General features: G+C 30.7%; 1 protein-coding gene across 8 annotated transcripts in view; it reads right to left on the reverse strand.

The window, feature by feature from the left end:
* The window catches only part of LOC142353562 (uncharacterized), an 87,265-nt gene that overhangs the window by 8,239 nt on the left and 53,720 nt on the right, over window positions 1–25,306 (reverse strand). For all 8 annotated transcript variants that reach the window (XM_075405827.1, XM_075405826.1, XM_075405830.1 and 5 more), the window contains 2 exons: window positions 6,163–6,308; window positions 1,371–1,549 (listed from right to left, as the gene is read on the reverse strand). In XM_075405827.1, coding sequence (XP_075261942.1) covers window positions 1,371–1,549; window positions 6,163–6,308 — 325 coding nt within the window. The remainder of the gene's footprint in view (window positions 1–1,370; window positions 1,550–6,162; window positions 6,309–25,306) is intronic.

A 25,306-nucleotide genomic window follows, 5' to 3' on the forward strand; every position in this document is an offset into this window, starting at 1 on the left:
CTGCTTGATATTTTTAGGTTCTCTTCACGGTTGTTGACCAATTAAGAATTGGTTTTGATGTCGATAATATCAGACAAAAAACGGGTGAAAAAGAATCGCAAAAACCTCGCCGTCTAAGATTCAATTGTTGGATTGTACGTTTTACAATCTTAAAACGTTGCTTACTTTTGAACTCGTTTTGCTTAGAATTGAAACTCTAAAATTGCACACTGTTTTAATTGATTTATAGCTACATAAGAAGGCATTTGGTTAAAAAGGAACACAGTTTTCAAGTCAGTTCGTAAATGTTTTTCCTTAAGATGTTATGGTAATCCTAAAAGTAAGTCCAAAAAAGACACGTTTAGCAAAAAATTTTTCTTCTGATAAAAATATGGTTTTCATTTTATTTTCCGGACTAAAATATATCTTTTATTTTAAGTTTTTTAATTCTCTGGGTTTCTGTTTTCATCTGATTGTTTTTTTTTTCTGAAGGTGTTAGTGAGATCCAATGATGTTGCACACAAAATCGTATCGTACTGATACTTAGTGCAATTATTATTTAAAATTGCAACAAGTTATAGATGTCGTCGATAATTTTAGACAGTTTGTGTAGCGCTACTGCAAGAGGATCAAGGTACTTTTTATATGGATGAAATGAGATGTTTGGAGTACTTTAGAAAATTTGATTTTTATCAGAACAAGACAAATCAGTACAAAAAATGGCTGAACAAGTTTCATCATGTATTACCATAGACAGAACTCAAATTTTGTGAAGATCAGAATTTTCTAATAGGGGTTTGACTAAACTGCATAGAAAAATTTTCTCTGTCGAAGAAAATCATATTTATCGAAATTCAGCAAAAGTTATTTCATACATCGAGCTCCAGTCTTTTCGTAGTAATGTAATGTCGCGTAAAAATAACAGTAAGAATTAAGTTATTTCATCGTTACGCAACGGTTTTTATCGCAACGAGAATTGATTAATAGTTTTTCGGGACAAAAAATCATCAAAATACTTTTCTTCGATTAATGATTTCACAAAGTTCTCCTTATTCATTTTTTCGCTGAGTACAAACCCAACGTGACCCAAAAGTCGAGCGTGGTATGTTGGACCAATCAAATGTTCGGAATTACACTTTTGCCGACGCAATACTCCAGTGCGTTAAAATTTTGATTTGAAGAGATTTCATAGCTCTTTCGATGTGAGCAAACAATTTTTCGTCAAATTGTGTCAAGCATTGTTTTTGGTAACAATTTTTGTCGTTCATGGTCTTTTCAGCGTTCGCGGTCTAAACTATGGTTTGATTTTAATAAGAACAGTGTTTCAAAGAGTGATAGGCATATGGTTTTATCATTGCGAGACAATTTTGTTGTACCGGTTGCTCGTCTACCTTTTACGCTGAACTGAGACAAGCCATCAATGAATTCGTGGAAGTCGATCTCTCCGTCTCCATCTTGATCAAGAATGTCAATGATCCTGTAGATGAGTTGGTTCTTTGGGAACCCAGGAAGAGACTTCAACTCTCTCACTGACAACTTGCCAGAATGGTCCTTGTCCAGTTTTCGAAATCTGAATAAACATTTTAGAGTCCTATTCTGTATGGGATGCCATCAAGATGTCACGAGTTCTTTTCGTCCCGAGATACTACCGAAGCTCACCAAACATGCAAAAGTAAAATCAACCTTGCTACAATGATTCATTTCTCTAAAAACTAGAGTTTTAAACATTGAGAAATGAAAATGTCATAATGTAGCAAATGTTTTTCTCCGCTCGCCGCTTTGCAGCCTTTAAATTTGGCTCTTGATCTAAGAAAGTGAACAAAAAAATTCGGGTATCATGATTTGTAAGTATTTTGTTTCTATAAATATCAGAGACAAACGAACAAAAAATTTTTTTCTGACACATATGCAATATGAAGTGTGGAAAAAATCTCATCAAAATCTTTCAAATATTTTGACACAGTAACAAAACATCTCTTTGCAGTTTATATTAAACTGAAGCATACAATGAGGCTTTAATAGAAGGGAATGGAACGAGTAGATAAAAGAAATCTTTCTGTGAAAGACAAAAAAAATTCTCTTAACACTTGTTCCGTATAAGTCTCAAATAAGTTCCTTACCCAGTTCTTATTTACATTTGCATTGTAAACCAAACAGTCAGTTGTATATTTTCATTTGAAAATTTAATATTAGTTGCTGGTGGAAAAAGATGTGAGAAAAATTCCCTAACGAGATCAGCGATGAGTCATTGAAGAGACAAAAAAGAAATGATTTCACGCCTTATTTGGCCCAATGTTATTGATTTATCAATATGAATTGCGCGGCTCTCAGCGGTTTTAAAACAAATAATTTAAAACAAATAATTTAAAACAATTAAAAATGCGACTCTCAACGGTTTTAAAGGAAATAATTGGCATTTTTTGATAAGAATTATTGCTGGATAAAGCTCTAGAGGATAAAGAAGAAAAATATTTGTCAAAAAATCTGAAAAATATCAGCTTGAAATTTTTTGGTAAGCAGAATTGTACGGGAAATGTAAGCGCTCTTGTGCATCGAGCTGACTAAGATTTTTTGCTGGTATCAAATAATTGTTGAATTCAAACCATGGTAGTTCAAAGAATATTTGTAAAGTTTGAAACTTTTTGCATCTTCTGAACTGACTGCAATTTGCTTATATTTTTATTGATATGGAAGAAATCTAAATTAAAATCGTAGTTAATTATGAACTTAAGCAGACGTATGAAACAATTTGAAGTTTGCACAGTTCAAAAAAAAACTTACATTGCAACAAAACGGTCTTTGTAGAAAAACTTTTTTCGAATAAATTGAATTCAGCCTTTTTTAATAGAAGGAACCTTTTGCAACGCAATAATTAGTGTCATAAAAGATTTGTTGGAGTTAGCATAAAGTTAATTTCACAAAATGAGTTAATAAAATGGCATAAGGAATGAAATTTTAAGTTTTCAAGCCTTGTTTTTCTTTTTCGAAAACCAAACAATATTTTTTTCGAGATATCGTTGAAATCAAGAACTCAAGCGTGAAAAAAATCACCCAAAAATGAAAAAAAAATGTTCTGGAACAAAACGGTCATGCCCACACATTTTCACAAAATAATGCTTCAAGATTCATTCGAGATCAATTAATAAACATAACCAACTAACGTCGGGCGAATTGCTCTCAAACGTGCGGTTGGCGTTGTCAACAGCTAGCCACGGTTTAGTGTAGTGTCCTCAGGGCGCTACCTCTTTATCCCGTTTCTGAATACGAAAGTCAATTGAGTCCAGACGAAACGGCCAAGCGAAAAACTGCTTTTCACGTGGTCGATTTGCTTTTTAGAGCAATTAACAATGGTTTCATAAAAGTGCCTGTTAGATCGTTTATGATAAAAAAACATTTCAACTATAACTCATTGATAATGAGTATGAGAGATGGTGACATTACGCTACATAACAGCAGCTGAAGTGCGGAATCAACAAAAAGAGAGAGAGATAAAACGTGAACGAGAAATAGAAGGAAAGGAACCCCAACCGAAAGAGAGAGAAGGATACAGGAATATCTTTCATGATTGGATTCGACACTGCAACTTAATAAGTTTTCTAACCTTGTTAATAAATAAATCATATAGAAAAAGACTGAAAAAGACAAAATTAAAAAAGTTTTGAATTCCACAAGAAAAATCAAAACCACTTTTTTTGTCTCGAAATCTCTGTCAATTAACCCAACTGCAAGACTTGAAAAGTTTGGTTGAACAGTAATGGTCGTTAAACTCAGAAAAGGACAAACAAATATTGAAAAATTTGGAAAAAAATGAAAATTTTAAAACAAAAATCTTGCTAAAATTCAAGATATTAATATCTTAAGAACCAATTCATTGTCTCAAAAAACTATCCAGTATCCCTGTTTCAACCTGAATTAGTTTCACTGGCTCATAAAGATCCACATGCTTGGAACAAAAAAATTTTCCAAAAATTTTTATATATTACTAAATCTGGAGTCATAGAAAAAAGTGATCACAATCCCTATGAACTCTACAAACTATGCAGTAGCTTATTATCAATTCTTGGAGGAGGTCCCACGGCCTCTGTTGCCGGAAAAAATACAAAAACATAAAAAAATTGCAAAAATTTTTAAAAATTGGTTAAATTTGTGATATTAAAATCTTGAAGAACATTTCATTACATCTATGAACTATGCAGTAACATATAATCAGACCCTAGAGGAATTTTCGTGGCCCTTGAGTCTATAGAAACCAAAAAAAATTTCAAATTTTAAAAAAAATTGCTTAAACTTGATATCAAAAATTTGAAAATTAATCTATGACCAACAAAAATTTTCCAATAACTTATCATCAAACACTATCGGAGGCTTTTTTGACCCTTGAGGCTCAAAAAATCTGAATAATGACTATAAATGTTTAAAAATTGGAAAAAAATGGCAAAAAAATAAGAAAAATATGCTAAAATTCGTGATGTTAAAACATTGCAAGACATTCCATTTAATCTAAAAATTATTCATAAACCTAATTTCAAACTCTAGAGGACGTTCCTCTGCTCATAAGGCTGAAAAACGACAAAAAATTTCAAAAAAACTTGAAAAAAGCAAGTTTTATCAAAAAATTGCCAAAATTTGTGAAATTAAAAAAAGTGAAAATTTTTTCCATTACCATTACAATTTTGTCAGTAACTTATGATCTAACCCCATAGGATGTTTTCTGGTCCCATGGTCTGGAAAGACCTGAATAAGGAAAAACAAATCCAAAAAAAACTTGAAAAAAATTGCACGTTTTGTCAAAAAAATGCTCAAATTCGTGATGGTAAAATGTTTGAACCATTACATTACCACTAGAAACTAGGCAGTAACCTATTTTTAAAACCTAAAGGAGGTTCCTTGACACCTAGGGCTGATAAAAATCAAAAATTGTCAAAAATTTTCAAAAAGCTTGAAAAAATTGCAAAATATTATAAATTTGCGTATTTAGCAAGTGGTTGTTCGTCAGTAGCTGGCCACGGGAGGAGGGGGGAGGGGTGCAACCGGGGCTGATTGAGGGGATGGGCGACACTGTAAGAACCGCCCTTCACACCATAAGTGTGAGTATGGATCTCCAAAACAGTTTGAGCTGAAACAGAGCTGAAAGAGCTGGGCGCTACCTGTTTATCCCGTTTTTGAGGAAGAAAAGTCAAAAGCGTCAGACGAAAAATCGGTCAAGCGAAAAATCGCATAAAAAAAGACCGTAAGGACTAATATAATTGCTACAAACTTCGTTTGAGAGCAATTAACAAATTTCAAGAGTAGTAATTTGAGCATTTTACGGGCTAGAAAAAAGTTGTTTTTACCGTTTTATATCTATTAATTTTTCTATTTGTTTAATTTGTCTCTCTTTGATATTTGTAAGCACTGATCAGATCTTTTGGAAACCTTTCAATGAAAAACATGTTATGGTGTTTCTGGTGGATTAAAATTTTGAAATTTGTATGCCTTTTAAGGCATAAGGGTGGGGGCATAATAGGTCCTTAAGTTCAACTGTGTAAAATTTTGAAGCATATGCTCATAAAAGCTCTGAAAACCGACGAAGAGAAAATTGCTAATTAACTTTTTGCCAATTATGACACATGATCTGTTCACAGATATTTGCGGACGCACAAAAATCAGTCTGACAAGTCTGCGCAGACTTCTGGTAGTTTTTCGGTATCAGAATATTTGCCGCTTTTGACAGAATTTCTTAGCTTCACTTTACTTTTTTAAGTCTGTTCAATTTTCGCCAAATCCAAATTAAGCGAGGATCATTTTTACAAACCAATTCGCAGAAAGGACATCAACCAAGTTTTAAATATAGTTTTACATAACTCTTGAGGAACCAGCATGAGGCTATATGAACAGAAAGTTGGTCCAATTGTGTCCTATTTCTACCTCTGATAATGAACAGTCAAATTTGAATCTGCTGTAGGATCAAATATTTCCAAATAACATTTTGATATAAATCATATAAATTGGCTTGTTAGTATTTATTTTCTATATTATGATCATGAATTGTGTTTTTCCATAATAGCCCCCCCCCTCCCCCCTATTATAGATCCCCATTATGGTATATTTACGGTATAATTGGAAGAGGGCTATCATGAGAAAAACCCCATGATTTGACACGTTTGACATGTTTGACTGAAAAGAAAAGACAAGACTATCTACCTCAAGTTGAGTCGTTTGATCTCGTCTCCAGTGAATGTCTGGCTGATTTTGTGGGGCATCGTAATAAGGGAATTGCTGGTTCTGCGGCTGTGGCTACTCTTGCTACTTCGACTCATTTTGAAACGAATGTCTTTATCTTTCCTATACTGAAGTTCAAAAGTAAGTCAGCATTCGACAGTAGTGGATAAAACAAGGGATTCAACCACCAGTAAAATTTGTCCCTTTCTCCTAACGCTAATCGCGCATGTCGAATCGGGACAAATTTTACTGTTTGTTGAATCCCTTGTTTTATCCACTACTATATATTAGCTCTAAGTTCAATAAAAAAATCAATTTAAATCAAAAATGAAACAAAAAATCAAAAAATCAAAGCAAAATTTAAATTTCACTCTTTAAGAGCGATTCACTCTTATTCGGAGTGATCCCCCAGTAGAAAGATCGCTCTTTTTCGCTCCTAAAGAGTGATTCCCTCTTTTTTGATATTTTTTTTATTTTTTTATACTTTTTATTTCAAATTATCTATACTCTTCAATAAATTTATATTTTCTTTTACTTTTTCTATATTTATTCCATTATTAATAAGAAATGATACAAAATTATAGTATTTACATGAACAACTTTCCTCTGTTTGGACAATAACTAAAGGACTTACAGCTCTAGGAATTTGTCTTTTATCTAATAAGCTTCTACTAAATCCTCTAGTTAATTCTACATCTGGATGTTGTTTCTTTACATGAGCCCGTATCCCATCATATCTCACAACAGAAGTACAATATGGACAATTAACTTTAGCTGAAGTACAACTTCTACATGTATACTTATTCTCATCAAAATCAGTTAGTGGTTTTATATAAGTAAATTTATTCTGGGCTACGGTTAGGATTAGGGTTGGGGTTAGGGTTAGGGTTAAAGTTAAGGTTAGGGTTAGGGTTGGGGTTAGGGTTAAGGTTAGGATCTGACTTAGAGTTAGAGTCATAGATAGAACCAGAACTAGAAACAGAACCAGAACCAGAACCAGAACTAGAACCAGAACCAGAACCAGAACTAGAACTAGAGCTAGAACTAGAACCAGAAGCAGAACTAGAACTAGGGTTAGAACTAGAGCTTGAACTAGATTCATTTTTTAAAGAACAACCCCACGGAGAAAAATCATTAGCACAAATACCACTTAATATTATATTACCACACATACATTTATCAGTTTTATCTTTATGACATGATTCATAATGATATTTTAAAACAGCAATGTTTCCATATTTACAGTTACACTCTAAACATTGTAAAAGCATTTCTAATAGGGTAAACTTTAATATTTACCTAATCATTTCACAGGGTAATATTTAGCCATGATTTCATATAAATCTTTAGTATTATCTTTAGATGTGATACACTCTGCTAAATATTTATTTCCTAACGTTTTGAGTGTATTAGTTTTACATCTCTTATCCAAAATCAATTCATGGTCTAATTCTTTTTTATCTCTAACAAAATTTAAAATCTCTTCTCTAAATTCTTCATTATTTCCATATAGTCTGGTTAAAAACTTTCCTCTCTTTCTATTTAAAGTCCCATCCTCGTCGTTTATATATTCTTCTTGTATTGCATTTCGTAGATCAGTGAAACTGCTTCGCAGATTGGGCTTTGCCCATGTTTCACTATCAGCAAAGCTACTTGGCTTGCCACGGATTTCGTCCGTTTGGAGATCATTATCCAACTCTCCTCCATATCCAACATTGTGAAACATGGACGAAGTCCCATTAACCAATGTATTTACTCTACTCAACATTGTGCTGGCTCACATTGCTACACTCCCAGCATTTCTTGATATTATATCAGGATAAATATAACTAAATATAATTAAACCTGAGCTTATAATTCCACCAATAGTTGATAAATTTTTTATACCCTTTCCCATAATCAATTCTTTAGTTAGAACATCATTCTGTATTTTAATATTATTTAAAGTAAGATGTTTATTAAAATAAAACTGATAATTATCATGATTAATAACATTTCTATCTGTGGCATTAATCATTAGTGGTTTCATATATGCTATAAGTTTGTTTATATCTTCTCTTTCTATTTCATCTTTTAAACTAAGAGCTTTTAAATCAAGGAAACCAACTCTTGAATCATATATCATTGTTCCATTACTATTAATAATAATAAAAGTGTTTTCCTTCTTATTATGTTTAATTATACCATAACGAAGTTCATCTGACATTCCATCTGTACGGTTATAATGGTTACTATTTAACTCACTAATTATTTTACTAAAGTCATGTTCACATTTATATATCTTATATAAGCTTTTAAATAGATCAGGTCCATTATAAGTTGTTATATAAATAGTATCACAACTCATTCATGCTATGTTAATTATTTGAGCTGCTTTTTGACACATTACAATCATTTGAATATTATAATGTCTACCTTCAGTAAAATAATAAGCTATATCCTTATTTAACCTATCACCCATATCATCAAGTACTATTACACAATTTTGAAATTAATGCATATTATTTTTTGTGATCATATTTTTATCACATTTATTAAACCCAGTATAAAACTTATTAGACTCAGGTTCTATCCAGTCTCTGTCATCTTTACACACTATAACTATATTTTTAGCTTGGTCTTGGTTTTGGTTTTGGTCTTGGTTTTGGTTTTGGTCCCGGTTTTGGTCTTGGTTTTGGACTGTGTATAATTTTAAGTATTGTCTAATAAATTATGTTTCCCTGTACCAGTTCCACCATAAACAATAGTATGTAATTGTGACTTTTCATATTCAAGTCTAACTAGACTCCTATTCATTAATCCACCAAATCTTTCTTCTAGTTTTGTGTATTTACTCGGTTTTGAATCATATATTATATAACAAATTCCAATTATAATAATAAGAAAAAAAAGTATACCGCCTTTATCCATTTTTATTTATAAAATTTATTATATAAAAATGATTACCCTAATTTTTGAGGAATTCAATAATAAATTTAATATTGATAATAATGCTATGAGTGATATCAGAATAAAAGATATAGGTAAAGATATAAGTCTAACACCAATTGAATTAGTAATGAGAGATCAGACTCTAGATAGCACAAGTGAACCTAACTTCAACATTATTGTCAATCTACATCCAACTGATGGTACACATTGGGTTTTAGTTATAAGAAGAGAAGGTGGTCCTGTGTATTACTTTGATAGTTTGGTGTAGAAACCCCACCATTATTTTCAGAAAAATATGTTGATCTAGGCTCTAATGAGAGAATACAACAATATGATGAATCTTATTGTGGGGCTTATTGTTTATATATCCTTACTTTTGAGGAATTCAGTAATAAATTTAAGATTGATAATAATGCTATGAGTGATATCAGAATAAAAGATATAGGTAAAGATATAAGTCTAACACCAATTGAATTAGTAATTAGAGATCAGACTCTAGATAGCACAAGTGAATCTAACTTCAACATTATTGTGAATCTACATTCAACCCAAAGACTTTAAGAAACCTAAAATATTCGATGATGTTAGAGCCAAAGAACCAGTTATTAATGAATACTTTTGTAGAGGTAGACATAATAATTGCAATATGATATAATTTAATCAAAACCTGTTCTCTCTGGATAGGCAGAGTGTTAGAGAGAACTGTAATCTATTTATTTTATTTGAACAGAGAGGTAAAGTCCTAGCATCGATTTATGAAGATTTCTTTAATAATGTTGAACTTAGTTATAATGATTTTGCAAATATATGTCATAAGGTATGGAAAGAGCCTTATAATTATATTGTAAGTGATATAACTAAAAATAAAAATTTTAATGGTAAACTAAGAATTAATTGGGATCGGAGAGTTTTGTAATTAAGTTTATGTTTTTGTTTTTGTTTATATCTATTTCTATATCTACACTAGATCAACGAAGTTGCTGGTTACACCAGATGCAAAGTAAAACTTAATACATCACCATTAAAATTTATAGGTCCTCCATGCTCATCTTTAATATGAAATTCATTATATTCTATTCTATCTTTAGCTACATTTTGATACAAGATATTAGTTGGTATAATATTTGTCAAATAGCCTGGTGGTTCAGTTAGATTAACAGTATATTTTATGTCTGTATCTTTACCATTATCTTTAGCCCCAGATATAGTATAGCAATGAATATTAATATTATTGAAACCCATAATATCAATAATTTTCTGAGATTCATATTTACCTTATTTATAAATTATTTTTCTAAATCCTAGTAATGAGGCTATTGAGTTTTCTATATCAAAGCTGAGTGCTCCTTGTTTTATTTCCATTAAACATTTCATCGTATTCTTATCAGGTTCTATTATAACATTACCATCAGTTTCTTCTTTTATTAATTCTGCTATGTCAGTTAACTCATATGCTCGGGGTGTAATAGTTGAATATAGCAACGGGATTCCTCTATAATTATAATTAAGTATTGATGTAATGTTTGCGCTTGAGGTAGAGATAGGATTAGGGTTATGGGCAAAGTTAGGGTCAGAGCTAAGAGCTTGAGGTAAAGCTTCTTCATCTTCGATAACAGTACTAGCATATAAGAATTGATTATTTCTCCTATTCACATTAAACACCGAATTATAAACAGATAATCTAATTAAACCTAATTTTGTTGTATTAAGTATAGGTTGACTAAAGTTAAACTTTTCTGTTGATTTTATTATTCTAAAGTTAAGTGTATACTCTTCCTTAGTTTTAGTTAAAGCATCATGTATCTTTGGCAGTTCCCATAAGATTAAATTTTCTGTCATTTTTTATCTAATAAAAATGGATTTTAATTTGGATACAACTTATGGTTATAATAATGATATACACAAAAGTAAGATTATAAAATATAAACCAAATAATCTGGCAACAATGAATACAATCAATACTAACAATAATATCATTGTCAATAGAGAAGAGAATCACTTAAATTTGCGTGATTCCTATCTAGAGATAGAGTTTGTTGTATCAGATGATGCTGGTGGTGTATTTGCTAATGATGCTGATATCAGATTAGTTAATTATGGTATGATGGCATTGTTTAGTTCAGTTGAGCTTTAAACTAGTGATGGTAGGACTATTGAATATATAGATCATTGCCATCCTAATCTATTGATGTATAAGTTATTAACTAGTACTGGTGATGAATATGAGAGTGGTTTTGTTAGAAATCAGGGCAATAGAGATGGTCAACTTAAGGTGACCATATTGTTGCACAACGAGGTCATATGTATATGATGATTAAGATGAGTGATCTATTTGGTTTCGTAAATGATTTAGAAAAGATTATATATGGTTTAGGATTTAAACTAATATTAAAAAGAAATAATAATGATAGAGCTCTATTTAGAATTAATGCTAATCCTGGTGCAGTTGCTAATGATGGTAATATATAAAATTAGAGATCTATCATGGTGTGTACCCAGTATTGATCCTAGTAATGACAATAGAATGATTGTGCAAAAGGGTTTAAGTAAAAAAGAATAATGTAGACTTTAGTTATTATGAAAGAAAGACATTTTATAAGAATGTACCCAATGCTACTAACTTCCTTTTTGATCTAGGTATGGAAAGTGGGATGGAAAGACCACAATATATAATAGTTGGTTTTGAAAATAATAATGTTAATGAACAAACTCATGATGCAAGTACATTTGATGTAATGAATGTTACTGAATGTTATTGTAAGATTGGTAGTGAGTTTTATCCCGAGGACAGAATGAATATTAATTATGGTACCAATAATTATAATGAGGCTTTTAAAAAGATTGTTAGCTTTAATAAAGATTATAATGGGCTACCACATAATATAAAACCATATATAAATCATAGAACATTCAAAAGTAGTTATAAAATATATGTATTCGATGCTAGATATCAAAGGGATCATATAGGTCCACAACCAATACAACTTAATTTTAAATTTAGTGCTGCAATTGCAGATGTTATATGTCATGCATTAGTATTAACTAGAAAGGTTATTACTGTGAATAGTGATGGTAAGAAGATTGTAGATATTATATCATAGACATAGTCTTAGTTATAAATAAAGTCTTAGTTATAATTAAAGTCATAGTTATAATTGTAACTATAGTCATTGTAATTATTTCCTACTAGTCTTAACAAAACCCCTAGCATAAATAATATCTAATTTCTTTTTATTCTCTAGAGATAGGCTTCCATCCATCCTGGATAAGCCCCCAGCTTCAAGTTTAGTTTTGGGTTTGGGTTTGGCTTTAGGTTTAACCTTAGGCTTAGGTTTAGGCTTGATAACAAACAAGGGATTAAACTTTTTAAACTCCATTATTTTTTATATATAGAAATGAGTCTTTTAAATAAGTTCAAAACTAATTCATATTGTGTTGGTGGTAGACATTATAGTGGTACTATTAATATAAGTGGAGCAATTACTTCAAAATGAACTAAAATGTTAAAGGTTAATTGTGTTAAATGTGGAAGGAGTAAGTCAAGTAAATCACTCAAGTAGATCAATCAATCAGTCAAGGAGTAAATCACAGTATCTGATGCAACAATAGAAGCAGAGGGATTGAAAGATTTCTTCAAAAGTGTTGGTAAAGCTACAGTTAGCTTTGGAAAGAAGGTTGCCAATAATCCAGTAAGAGCATTAGAAATAGCAAGTAAAATAGGAATTGCAGCTGCGTCTAGAAAACCCTAGAGCTGCTTTATCAGCCACACCTGATTTAATTAAATTTGCAACTACTTGTGAAGGTATAAAGGTAATACAAAAAGGAAGAGGGTTATACTTAGGTACTAAGAAGAGATAATGATTTGATTATGATTATGACTATATTATGTTTATATTTATGTTTATGATTATGATTATGATTATATTATATTTATGATTATGATTATGATTATATTTATATTGTGTTTATGATTATTGATAAATATTAATACTAATATTATTATTACTAAATACATTATTATAACTAAATACTAACAATTTTAGTTTAAAAAAACACTCAGCTTGTTTTTCTTGTTCTTATAATCCTCATATACCTTAACTAATTCATTATACTCATCATTATCTATTTTATTATCATTCGTTGATTTAGTATATAGTCTATTAAACTTATCACTAAACTGTTTACTTAAAATATACAATTGTGAATACTTTATAATTTTGTTTCTAATTTTAATATTAACTCTTTTTGATAATGAACCACAAACAGTTGCTGTAGCAAAAGCTGTTGGTATAGAATAAGCTAATCCTATACCTGTTAATGCAACTGATGTTGTTGTGGCCGTTGTTGCTATTGATGATAATACTATTTCTGTTATCTCAGCTACGTTAATATAATTCTTATATCTACTTAACGTCTTATTATAGTTATTAGTTTCAGTTTCATAATAATTTCTAATATGTTTAATAATGTTAATATTGTTATTAAATTTATTATTAGCTTGAATCTTTTCGTTTATCAATCTTTCTGATACTGATGACAAATCTGGATATAGTAATCTCTCACTCGGTGCTGTTGGGCTAGTCATAGTTTCGGTTATTTTAATTAGTAAAAATTCTTTCTATTTCTTTCGTTATATCTTCTTGTTTAAAACCATAAAGCTTCTTTAGACTTTCTTGTTCTTTATTATCAAGTAACGTACTTCGCAAAAGCATAGCAATTATATATTGTACTATTGTCCTTTTATTCGTTAAAAGGGCTTCATCTATAAAAAGAATTAGTCTTTTTATTAACTTCTTTAAATTCTTTTGGCCCAGCAGTAAACTTTTCATCTTGTATGTTAGTGATATTCTGATTAAACTTATTATTATCAAATTCTTGTTTTAATTGATTATATTTAGAGATAGGAGCTCCAGCAACTTTATTACAAAACTTAACAGTATTTCTGACTTCATTTGTTGATTCAATAAACTCCTTGATTTATTCTTCATTAACTTGTGTTTCATTTAGTTGTAATGTTTTAGTTGTAACTTTATCAAAGTCACCCTTTCTTAGTTCAGTTATGTTTCTACGTAAAATGTCTATTTTATTAGAAGAGGATAATACGTTATTGTCACAATACTCTTTATTAACAACATCTTTTTCATCTGTCGGAGGATGTACATTTGTAATTTTATAGGTATTCTTCATATTAATATTATCATTATCTTCTAGGAATAACCCACGAGCCTTACTTAGTGTTAAGTTGTTTGTTGATGTTGATGTTGATTGATGTTTAGCCTGATTGAATCTGTTTCTTGTCATCTTTGTATTTGTTTACAGAAAGATTTATATTTAATGACTCTAAAACTTTATTATTAGATTCAAAGTCAATCTCGGATTTTAATAATTCCTGTTCGTAATATTTACCTTCTATTAACTCACCATTAAAATCTTCTATTTTATATGTTGGTGGTTGTGTTTTTAGAACTTCAATAACTTTAAACAATTCTCTATTCCAATTAGAAGAGTAACGTTTAGAGAAGATATTACGTTTATCTACATTTCTAACATAATCACCAACTTTAAGTTTAGTTTTAATATTCTTAAAACTGAAAGTGCATTTAATTTTATCAGGATTATTAGAAGCATCATCTGGTGTCATATTAATTGTTGAGTGAATGTTGTTGTTATATGTTACAACAGCATCATTTAATATTTTTACCCAATTACCATCGCCATTGATGAGCATATTTTTTTTGTGGGTAATAATGTTCTATTAAATCTCTCTGTGAATACAGCTTTTAAATCACTATAAGTAGAATATAGTTTTGTTTCATATTCTTTAAGTAAAGTTTTAAATGTTTTGTTGTAAAACTCACTATCTCTATCTACCCATAACTTTTCTGGTTTTCTAGGTTCAGAGCCACCTTGTGGATGTTCACTTAATACTATTTTAAAACCATTAGTTATAGATAAACCAGATTTATTCTTTAATGGAATAGCCCATGCATATTTTGTGAATATATCTATAACTGTTAATATAAACTTATAATTATTATTGTATTTAGTTAGAGGTGACTTATCAATTAAATCAGCTGACCATATTTCATCTTCATATAATGGTATTATTCTTTCTCTTCTAAACTTTGTTATTTGAGGACTGAACACTTCTTTAGCTAATAGTTGTTGTTGTTGTTGTTTTTCCATCATTATTTCTTTACCATAGTTAAAAACAAAATTATCTAGTTGCTCTTGATTAATAATATTCATAGATAATAGTTGCTTAGATATATCTAGCATTTCATTATATAATCCATCATGACCAGCTATTGTTTCTAGTATTAATAATTCTAATCTTTCTATCAAACTATTTGGGTCCACGTAGTGGTGGCAAATTTGTTGGTTAGGGTTGCTATTTAATCCCCTACCATATACATCATCTTTTATCCCTATTATACGATTTATTATTCTATATCTATCGCTTTTCTTGTCCCCTTTTCCTAAATCAAATCTAATATCCTTTAAAAACCTTTTAATTTTGTTTTCATCTTCCTCCATTTCACCATGTTTTATATTAGGGTTAGTAAGAAAGTTTAGAAACTCATCTGACAATTCATATATATTATCCTTAACTGTAAATGCATTTTCATGGTAAATTAGTTTAACACCGTTCATTTCAAATTCACCACTATCTAAATTTCCGAACTTTAACTTTAATTGGGGATTAGATTGAACTGACATTAAATTAATAATTTGAGCCGTGTCTTTATCTACTAACATTCCTGGTTTATCTCGAGCTTCCTCTACAGCTTTGCCACTGGACTTCATTAAAGCTTCATTAAACTGGGAGCCAGCTTGCTGGATCATCTTAGTTTGTTTATCTAACTCTTGATTTTGCCAATCTTTTGCTCTTAATGTTTGTTCACTTAATGCTAGATTGTGTTCAGTGTTTGCACTTAGTGTTTTAGTTAAAGGATCAAATAACTCTTCTATTTCTCCATACTATTCTTGTTGTTTTAATTGATCTTCTAATCTATTCTTTCTGTTTAGTTTTTCTAGATAGTTTAATTCTATAAGTTCATCTAGCTTAGTCATTTTATATGTACTGAAAAATTATAAAGAGTAAAATATGGATAATGAAAATTCTATTGATGAAAACTACTCTGAGTTAAAAAATGTTTAGCTTGTGGAAAACAATATTGGGCTACGGAAAAGTTTATCGACCATACTAGAGATCCCTGGCATGATGACTTAATAATTTCATGTTATTCTGAATATTTAGATGAAAAGGAAACCAGTAAAATAATAAAATTTATAGAAAATAACAAAAACAAAATGACTAGAGGAAATAGTGATTTGAAAATAACTTTTGGAGGGATAATGATCTATAATTTACTAACTACTAAACAGGGAGATGCAATTGATCATTTTATAAAAGGAAGTATAGAATATTATTGACCAGTTTTATGTTTTTTATTTAGATTTATGAATCGATAAACCATAGATGAAGTCTGTTCATAGATCAGAGAAACTGCTTCATAGATGAGCGAAGCTATCAGGGAACCTGCTTCGCAGATGACTACGTCCATCAGTGAAACTGCTTTGCAGATCATTATATAATCTAATATAGGCTTCAATTAACTTTCTATCATCATTAGTGGTTATTTCTAAAATATTATTTATTAACAAGTCTTTATTATATTTATTATCTAACTCTGTTGAAGTAGTATTAATCAGGGAACCTGCTTCGCAGATCTTTTTTATTAAATCTCTTTTAAAAAAATATAGATCCTTATCATGTGGATAACTTTTTATATTGTTTACATAAAACCTTTTATCATCAAATATATTTAAACTAATCTTACTTGTTTTTGTTGTTGTCATGTTATCGCCAACTTTTTGTATTCTACATTCATCTACTGTTCTCTGTGTATTATTCATTATTGCATTATAATAATCTATGTGCCTAGCATCATTACGCTTCTTTATTCCTTTTTCTTTAGTGTTTTTAGGATAATTTTTGAAGCTATATGTTTTGGGGGACAATGCTATAAATTCCTCAATAATCCTACTCCCCAGCTTGTGCTTAAACTTGCCGGGGACTTTATTATTAGTTTTTATAGGTATGTCTAGATTACTTAAGTCCATATGCTCATCACTAACTTTTACTATAACTTAATACGAAACTGTCCGTATCCATATAGTGAAGTGTTAGATCTTTGAGGGATGGTTGTAGAATATTATAGAATACATCAAACATATGTAATTTGCTTAGTTCGAGTATTGTTACTCCTACATATACAGGTGAGCTATATTCTATTTTTTTCTTTATATATTCTATTTGGCTATAATCTCTATATCTAGTTATATTCTTAAATGTTGGTTTACTTACACTTTTCATTATCTTTTCTTCATCATGCAGGAACTTGCTTTGGAAGAAGTGTAGAGGATTCATGCACATTCTTCCATATAATGAGTTATTCATTATTTTCCTTACATCCTTTTCTGCATCAGTTTTAGCTGTTGCTCTTTTATTTGTATTGTTTTGTATATAATCTCCACATATATAATCTTGTTTAAATTTAATTACTCTATGTATTTTTGTTACTTTTACTCCCATCTTAACATAGAACTTTTACATCCTATAATGTACCATTTATTCTGTTTTGTTGTTTTGGTCAAAGATTAATTTCTCTGGTCTTGCCTTGCCTCCATCTCTTTCTCTGTAACTTAATTCATTATCATTTATCTTTCTCTTATTAGGCATTAGTGCTAAATGTTCTGTTCTTCCTTTACATTCATTAGTATAATCAATATCACAAAAGATATAGTAACAATGATCACTATCATCTGGAGTATTCAAAATTACATCTAGAGTAGTAGTAGTAAACTGGAAGTCATTATAAGGTAATTTTTGCATCATTGCATAATCATATAGGTTGTCTGCGTCTATGTACCATATGGTCTTACCATCACTGTTATCAATTTATCTATCACCCATTATTCCATATAAACCACCTCTCTTTGCTCCAACAAAATAATGTAGCATTTGTTTATCTTGTAATGTATCTAATCTTACACCGCTTGACATTAACCAACAATCAAAACTATAACCTTGGAGACTTACATAGTGTAGGTGATTGAGCTTGAATTCTTTCATGCTTAGTTTAACATTTTCATTCATGCAATAGTCTAATATTTCGACATCATTCTGTAAATACTCTATAGTTAGATCTTTACAGGTTTTATGACTGTTTTCATTATTAAAGTTATCTACTTCTTCTTGTTATGGTAATTTATTATGTAGTGAGGATTTGAAGTCTTCTATTTTTAGATTACCTATAAGATTATTATAGGTAGCTTTGCTACTATAAGACTCTAAACCAAAGTATTGATATGGATATAATGTTTTAGTTTTACATCCGTATATCTTTGACATTTGATCTAGAGGCATAGCTAAGAAGTTATAACTATCTAAGAATTTGAGACAAACAATTCTAAACATCTTAGACTTACCAGCAGCTAGTGGTATGTTATCTACTTTTCTTTTACCATTATTCTGTTTAAAGAGTTCACTGTATAGTAGGTTGAAGTCATAGCCAGAGCCATTATGGAATATTACTGGAATGAAGTTTTGTTCCTTGTATCTTATATTACGCATTTTACATGCTGGTCCTCTATGTTTACCAGTTTCATGACAGTGATCTCTTACTTTATTAATACATGTTTTGCTGCAGATATGACAAGTGTTATTAGTTTCATGATATAGTTTATCTTCTTCTGTGAATATCATTTATTTGTTGCGCTTGAAGTTATTCCCAGTTTCTATTTCTAATAGATCTCTAGCAAATCTTTTGATGCAGCCTAGACCGAAGTAGTGTTTGAAGTTACCTTGCCAGGTGCAACCCACAGCTATTGGAATATGTTCAGCTATTACATATTTTAAATCATTAGTTGAGACTTCAACAATGCAACATTCTATATCGGCAGTTATAATATTTTTTATATTCTGACGTTTGTGTTCATTTATAAAAGTAATATGTTTTTTCTTAGGACAAACAATCTCTGGTTTTAATGGGTTCTTGCATTCGTGTTTATCATATTTAATTTGTGAGTTAAACCAATAGGTACACCTATCACAATAATAATATTTAATGTTGTTTTTATTCGGTCGTTCTAACAAGGTTTCTATATTTTTTATTAGGGCACAGTGTTCTATTTGACCATTACTCCAAATTGGTATTCTTACATCTTTTCCATCTTTATTAAAATCATCCACTTGTTTAAATAATTCTATTTTGCCCCCACCACAAGGTGTGTATACCCAAATATTAATATTATACAATTTCTGTATTCTTATTATATAAGCAAAATCATCTTCATGTTGTTGTCTTGGTTCAATTAGTTTATATACATATTTACTTTCTCGAGTTGCATGGTGTGGGGTGGGATGTAGCCAAGCAGTTATAGTTAGTTGTAAGCAATTGTATTTATAACTACGTATATTTAATATCGATTTAGAGTTTTTGACTGAATACTTCTTATTCCAAGAAACTCAAAATCATAACCACAACCTTCATATATTTCCTTTTCGAAATTTAGCCACCGATTGAAGTCACCATATTCATATATTGCATTATTATTAATATAATCAGTATTGAAAAATATTTTAGTAGTTTTAACTTCTTCTTTGGTTTTCTTCTTATAATTACATTCAGCCGTGATGTTATATTTAAAATTCTTAACTTTTCTGAACTGGTAACAGTTTTCAATTTCTTCTAAAGAGTAATTAGTTGCTTCATCAATATCTTCAATGTAATTCCGGCCTTTATCAGTAATATAAAATTCTCTTATTTTCTGACTGGAGTTTATATCAAAGTCTCCCGTGTTTTCTAGATACTTACGATTATGACTAGATGAGTGATTAGTTAGAGCTATTTTATCATGACATTCTTTACATTCATACTTAATTTTAGAGTAGATGTTGTTTTTGGGTTGGGGCACCCCTTTAGTTTTAGTTCTAATAATATCTTTAGTTTTAATAATATAATCATCTTCATCCGAATTATACACCTTCTCCAAGATTTCTTCTTCTTCAGATTCAAACATTTTCTCCAATAGTCCCTTATGTTTGAGATCGTATGATTGATGCCTGTATAAATCCTTATTTGATTCAAAGGATAGATTACAGACATCGCAGACGTTTATGACACTAGTATTAGTTGATTGAGACATGATCTATTTATTTTGGGAAATAATCAAAAAATAATTTTTCGAAAAATGAAAATGAAATGCAAAAAGTGTATAAATAAACCTGGGAAAGAATGCATTAATAATTGTAAAGAATTAGAATATTCGTGTTATGTATGTAAAAATATGGTTAAAGTGAAAGATTATATAGAACATTTGGGATATCATTATTCTGATCCTGATCAATATCTAACATGATATGTAATGTTTATAAACATATATCATTATATAGATTTAGAAATAGCAAATGTAGACTATGCATTTATCTTCATAGATATAGATATGGTCACACTAGAAATCAATTCAGAGAGCATGTTTATAAGTATAAAATTCAAGAAGACACGGAAAAACACTAATCACTGTGTTTCCACCGATCTCAGTGTTTTTGAATGTGCTCTTTTTGTTTGCTTTCTTTCATATTTAGCAACCACTAATAGTACAGGAAGTCAACAAGCTTGGTTTAACATCGCATTACACATCAGTGAAACTGCTTAGCAGATCGAATGAAAAGTGCATGTCATGCTAAAATGGCCGCCACCATTGACAAAGAAAGCCACCACCACTAACAGAACGAAATCAAACAAGTGAAAATTTCGAATATATGATGCCCTTAAAAATTAGCTATTAAGGTGAGTATTTATTGAAATTTTTATTTAATTTTTTATAAATTGTACAAAGATTTCAATTTATTAGAAGGATTTAAATATTACTTTACTTTCAAACAGGTGATTACTTGGGAAAGGATAACTAATTTTGAGTTAAAAATCATGTCAGAATATTCTAGAAAAAAGAATGTTCTAGAATAATTCTCCATGAGGGGACCTTTATTCTCCACGGCACTTTTTGGCTATTCATCATGAGTTTCACTTCACTACAAAAACTAGCAAAAAATTTTAAACAATTTTCGTCATTTGACGAGACTTTAATAACAGGAGCTTTATCGCGCACTTCTTTATCTGAAGAAAATCTAAACGAGTTGACTAATTTAACAACTCAAATGATAAAAATTTGTAAGGAGAATAAATGCATACCCGACAACGCCGCCGAACTTGAAATCGAGACTGGAAAACGAACTAAAACAGAAATCTTCCAGTTATTCCTCTCCAAGTTCAAGAAGGACCTACTAAGTTACGAGCATCAAGAAACACTGGACAAGTTTGAAGTGAATGTGCCGGAATATTTATCTTTCCACAATAAACTCAAGAATTCATTCAATGTTGGTGAATTTGAGTCTTATCTCAGCACAGTCAATAACATGGAGGGAAAGCTGAATCGTATATATCTACTGACAATTTCTGACAGAGGATACATATGGGGGAAAGTGAAACAATCTCATCAAGAAAACAATAAGGATATTCCCTGAAAAAAACTACTGAACGATAAAGGATATTCCTACTCTACTGTCCAGAGTTATATCAACTTCTCTCAAGCGTGTAAAAGCTATCCCAAGATCCTAGTCTCAACAGACTACTACTCAGAAAGGAAAAAGTTCCTTATAATGTTTTTGGCAGAAGTTCAGAAGGATAGCCAGCTACAATCTAGGTGCATGACAGAACTACAATTTTCAAAAATGACAAACAAGTGATTGGTTATTGAGAAATATATTTAATATTAATATTGATATTGATATCCCTACAAATGATACATTAACCTTGATATCCTTAGTGTTAATACATTAATATATTCACCTGATTATTAAGAGTTCAGTCAGCTTAATAACAAAAATTAAAAGTGTTCAAGCATTCTATAGTTGCACCCTCACCCACAGTTGCCATTAAGACAGGTCGAGCAGTACTGCCGTAGCGTGGTAAAGGCGAGTCAACCTTTTAACAAGACCTCTCAAGACTCGGCTCAAAAAAATGTACCCTGGTACATAGAATCACTCAGTTAAACATCATAGATCAATCGCCTCCAAGGGTAAAGTCAAAAATTTAAATAAAATTGTTTCTTATTATCGAGTTTTTAAGCAATTTTGAGTTATTTTCAGTCCATCCGCTTCTATTGAAAAAACTTTGTGAGATGATTAACCTGATTTATTTCAATATAGTTTGGCATATTAGATATGAAATTAGGCTTAAAACTAGATTGAGAACTTTTGGATATTAGTGTATGAAATGCATAAATTATACTAGCTATGTACATTTTTGTACACAAAATTGTGCGTGTAATATGTATTTATAGTGGTGAATATAGTAGTGGATAAAACAAGGGATTCAACAAACAGTAAAATTTGGCCCGATTCGACATGCGCGATTAGCGTTAGGAGATAGGGACAAATTTTACTGGTGGTTGAATCCCTTGTTTTATCCACTACTTTCGACATTTTAGCGAATTTGAAATTAAATTATTGACTTAATTGCATATTATTTAAGAGCACTAGAGTACGGATTGAAAATGATACACAAAAATTAAACTCGAATTTAGTCTGTTTTATGTTGAAAACCGGATATTAACTTTTAAAAAATTAAAATGTCGAGCGCGAACTTACTTACTCTGACTTTCAGTATAAATTCGAAAACACACAACGCGTATTCGATGATGGGATCTCAAAGTAACCAATTTTTCTTAGAACAATATTCGCGTTTTTAAGTGAGCTCGCAAAATTGATTTTTCAACACCAAGGAACGACAAGTTTATAATCTAAATAAAGAACTGCAAAAATATTCGGGAAATGAGAGATGAATTATTCAAAGGTAAATTAATGCCTTGGCGTTACTTTTGCACTTTTTTGATCGTCAATCGCAATACCTAATAATGCAGTTTCTTTAGAGGTCAAACTTACACTTTGCATACAAGTCTTACTAAGAACTCTACTAAGTAATCAAAGATTGTATTAGAGAACCCATGGGACGATTTCATTGGTCACTGAAACTTCGAGGCAGAGAGCTTAGCTTGAAAAATTAAACTTACACTTAAAGAAGTGAAAGTTTATTTTTTATCCTAAACTTAGTGTCCTGTAGGTCTAGGTTAAAGTGTAACTTTGTTTAAGTTCAAATTTTCCATCTTCTTAACTAATTTAAGCATTAAATTTAATATCGACAATTGAATCAAACAGTTATGAATAAGCGGCTGCTTTAAAATCGGAGACGGAGGAGCAAAATTGTACTCTTAACTTCAGTTTCAAATAAAATACAACAATTTCGTACCCCTTAGCTTTCTAAATACGTTAGAAGAATATCGTAGTCCCCATTGGGCCTCGTACCCAGCACTCGGGTGCAAGCGCCCTCGTATCATTCTACTAAGACAATCGGGCATCTAAAGTTTTGTTCTAATATACACTTAATCTTCAGATGTGCTTAATGTTTGTATCCTTAAATACAGAAGTGCTACGAGCAGCATCATTGGTAAACAATGCAATAAGGCTCTCCTCTCACCTGTTACGTCAAGTATACTATACTTATGGATATTACTTGAATGTCCAATAATAGGTGCAATCTTCAATATAAGTAGGCAGTTTTTTGTAGGACAACTGCATTAAACGAATGTAAAAACACGAACAATTGTAAATTAACCACATCAAACTACTGCTTTTGACGCTCGTTTTGGTGGCGTCACTCGTCTTTTGGCCTTGTTTTAATAACTAAATGCGTCCATGAGCAGCATTATAAAATAAAATTTATTAATGGAATTTTAGGGAGCAAGTTCTATATGATGACAGGATAGACAGATAAGCCACGGTGTGAAAACATCAATAACAAGAATTAAAAACAGTAGTCTACAAAAATGCGCGTTTTTACATGCGTTATTTTATCTAGTACACGTTTGAATTGTATTGGGGCGCTGTTTTTTTTAAGATCTGTTCCCACATTTTCAAATTGTTCACACATTTTTAAGATCTGTTCACTGTCAAATTGGAGTGGTGATTTTGGTCACGCCGAAACAGGAAATGGAGCGAAAAAGCGAGTGGTTTTGCGGCGTGAAATTTCTTTGCTCTAATTTTAAAGTAGAGTGAGAAAACGGTGTTTGAACAAAAAGTAGCTTTCTCGCTTGTGGTTTTTTGTTCACATGCGGCAATTTCACTTTTATTTTTACTGTTTTTGCGATTTTTTGGATCGGATTTTTTTTTCTAAATGGTTTCCCCAACCCATTCATAGTTCACTCTAAGCCTAGTTTTTTGTATGAACCAAATTTCCATTTCTCGCTGGTGTTTTTTTTCTTGACATGCGCCATTTTGACATTGATTTTCTTTTTTTTTTCAAATTTTTTCGATCTGATATTTTTAAAAATGGTTTTTCCAATTCGTTCATAGTCCTTTGTAGGTCTAGATGTTAGTTTAGTCAAGGAAAATTCTTTGAATTGTTCGTCAGGACTTGTCCTGCTATGTTTTTTTGATTTCGTCGTCACGATTTTTGTTACCACCATATGACGTCACAGCCACTTCAAATCTGCTTTTTGTTCATTCGTTCATGCAATTTAATTTGAAGTGCGTGCGTGACGTCATTTTTCTCTCTTAGTGGAGCGAGTTTTTTGTTCATTTGCGCGATTAAGTTTTTGGTCACATGTGACTTACCTCACTCTCAAAGATAACTTCCTCACTTTGAATTTGACTCTCGTTTACTTTAATTCAAAGAGATGAGGTCAAAGGGTTGTGTGTCACTCTAAATGAAGGTTATTTGAGAGCAGCTAATAGAGGCAGCAAAAATATATACAGATTTTAAATCAAAATATAACATATCAGCCTTCAATCAAAAGACGACTTTTTTTGATCTGTCTTTTTTTCTGTTTTTTTAGACTGCAGACCTACGAAGCTATTGCGGCTTTTTTTCTGGCAATTTGCTAGCTACGTTTTAATTTTAAGTATAAAAGACCAGTTTTGCTGCTGTAACTGGTGCAGTTTTTTTGGTTAACTGAAAAAAAATTGTGCAAATCTGTAAATCAATTGTATATTGGGTTACTGACCTTGGACTTATCAAATTATAAATGGATGGGACCGAAAACCAATTTAAATCATTAAAAACAAATAATG

The sequence above is a fragment of the Convolutriloba macropyga genome, chromosome 14 (genome assembly GCF_964194025.1).
Source record: "Convolutriloba macropyga chromosome 14, txConMacr16.3, whole genome shotgun sequence".
NCBI lineage: Eukaryota > Metazoa > Xenacoelomorpha > Acoela > Convolutidae > Convolutriloba > Convolutriloba macropyga.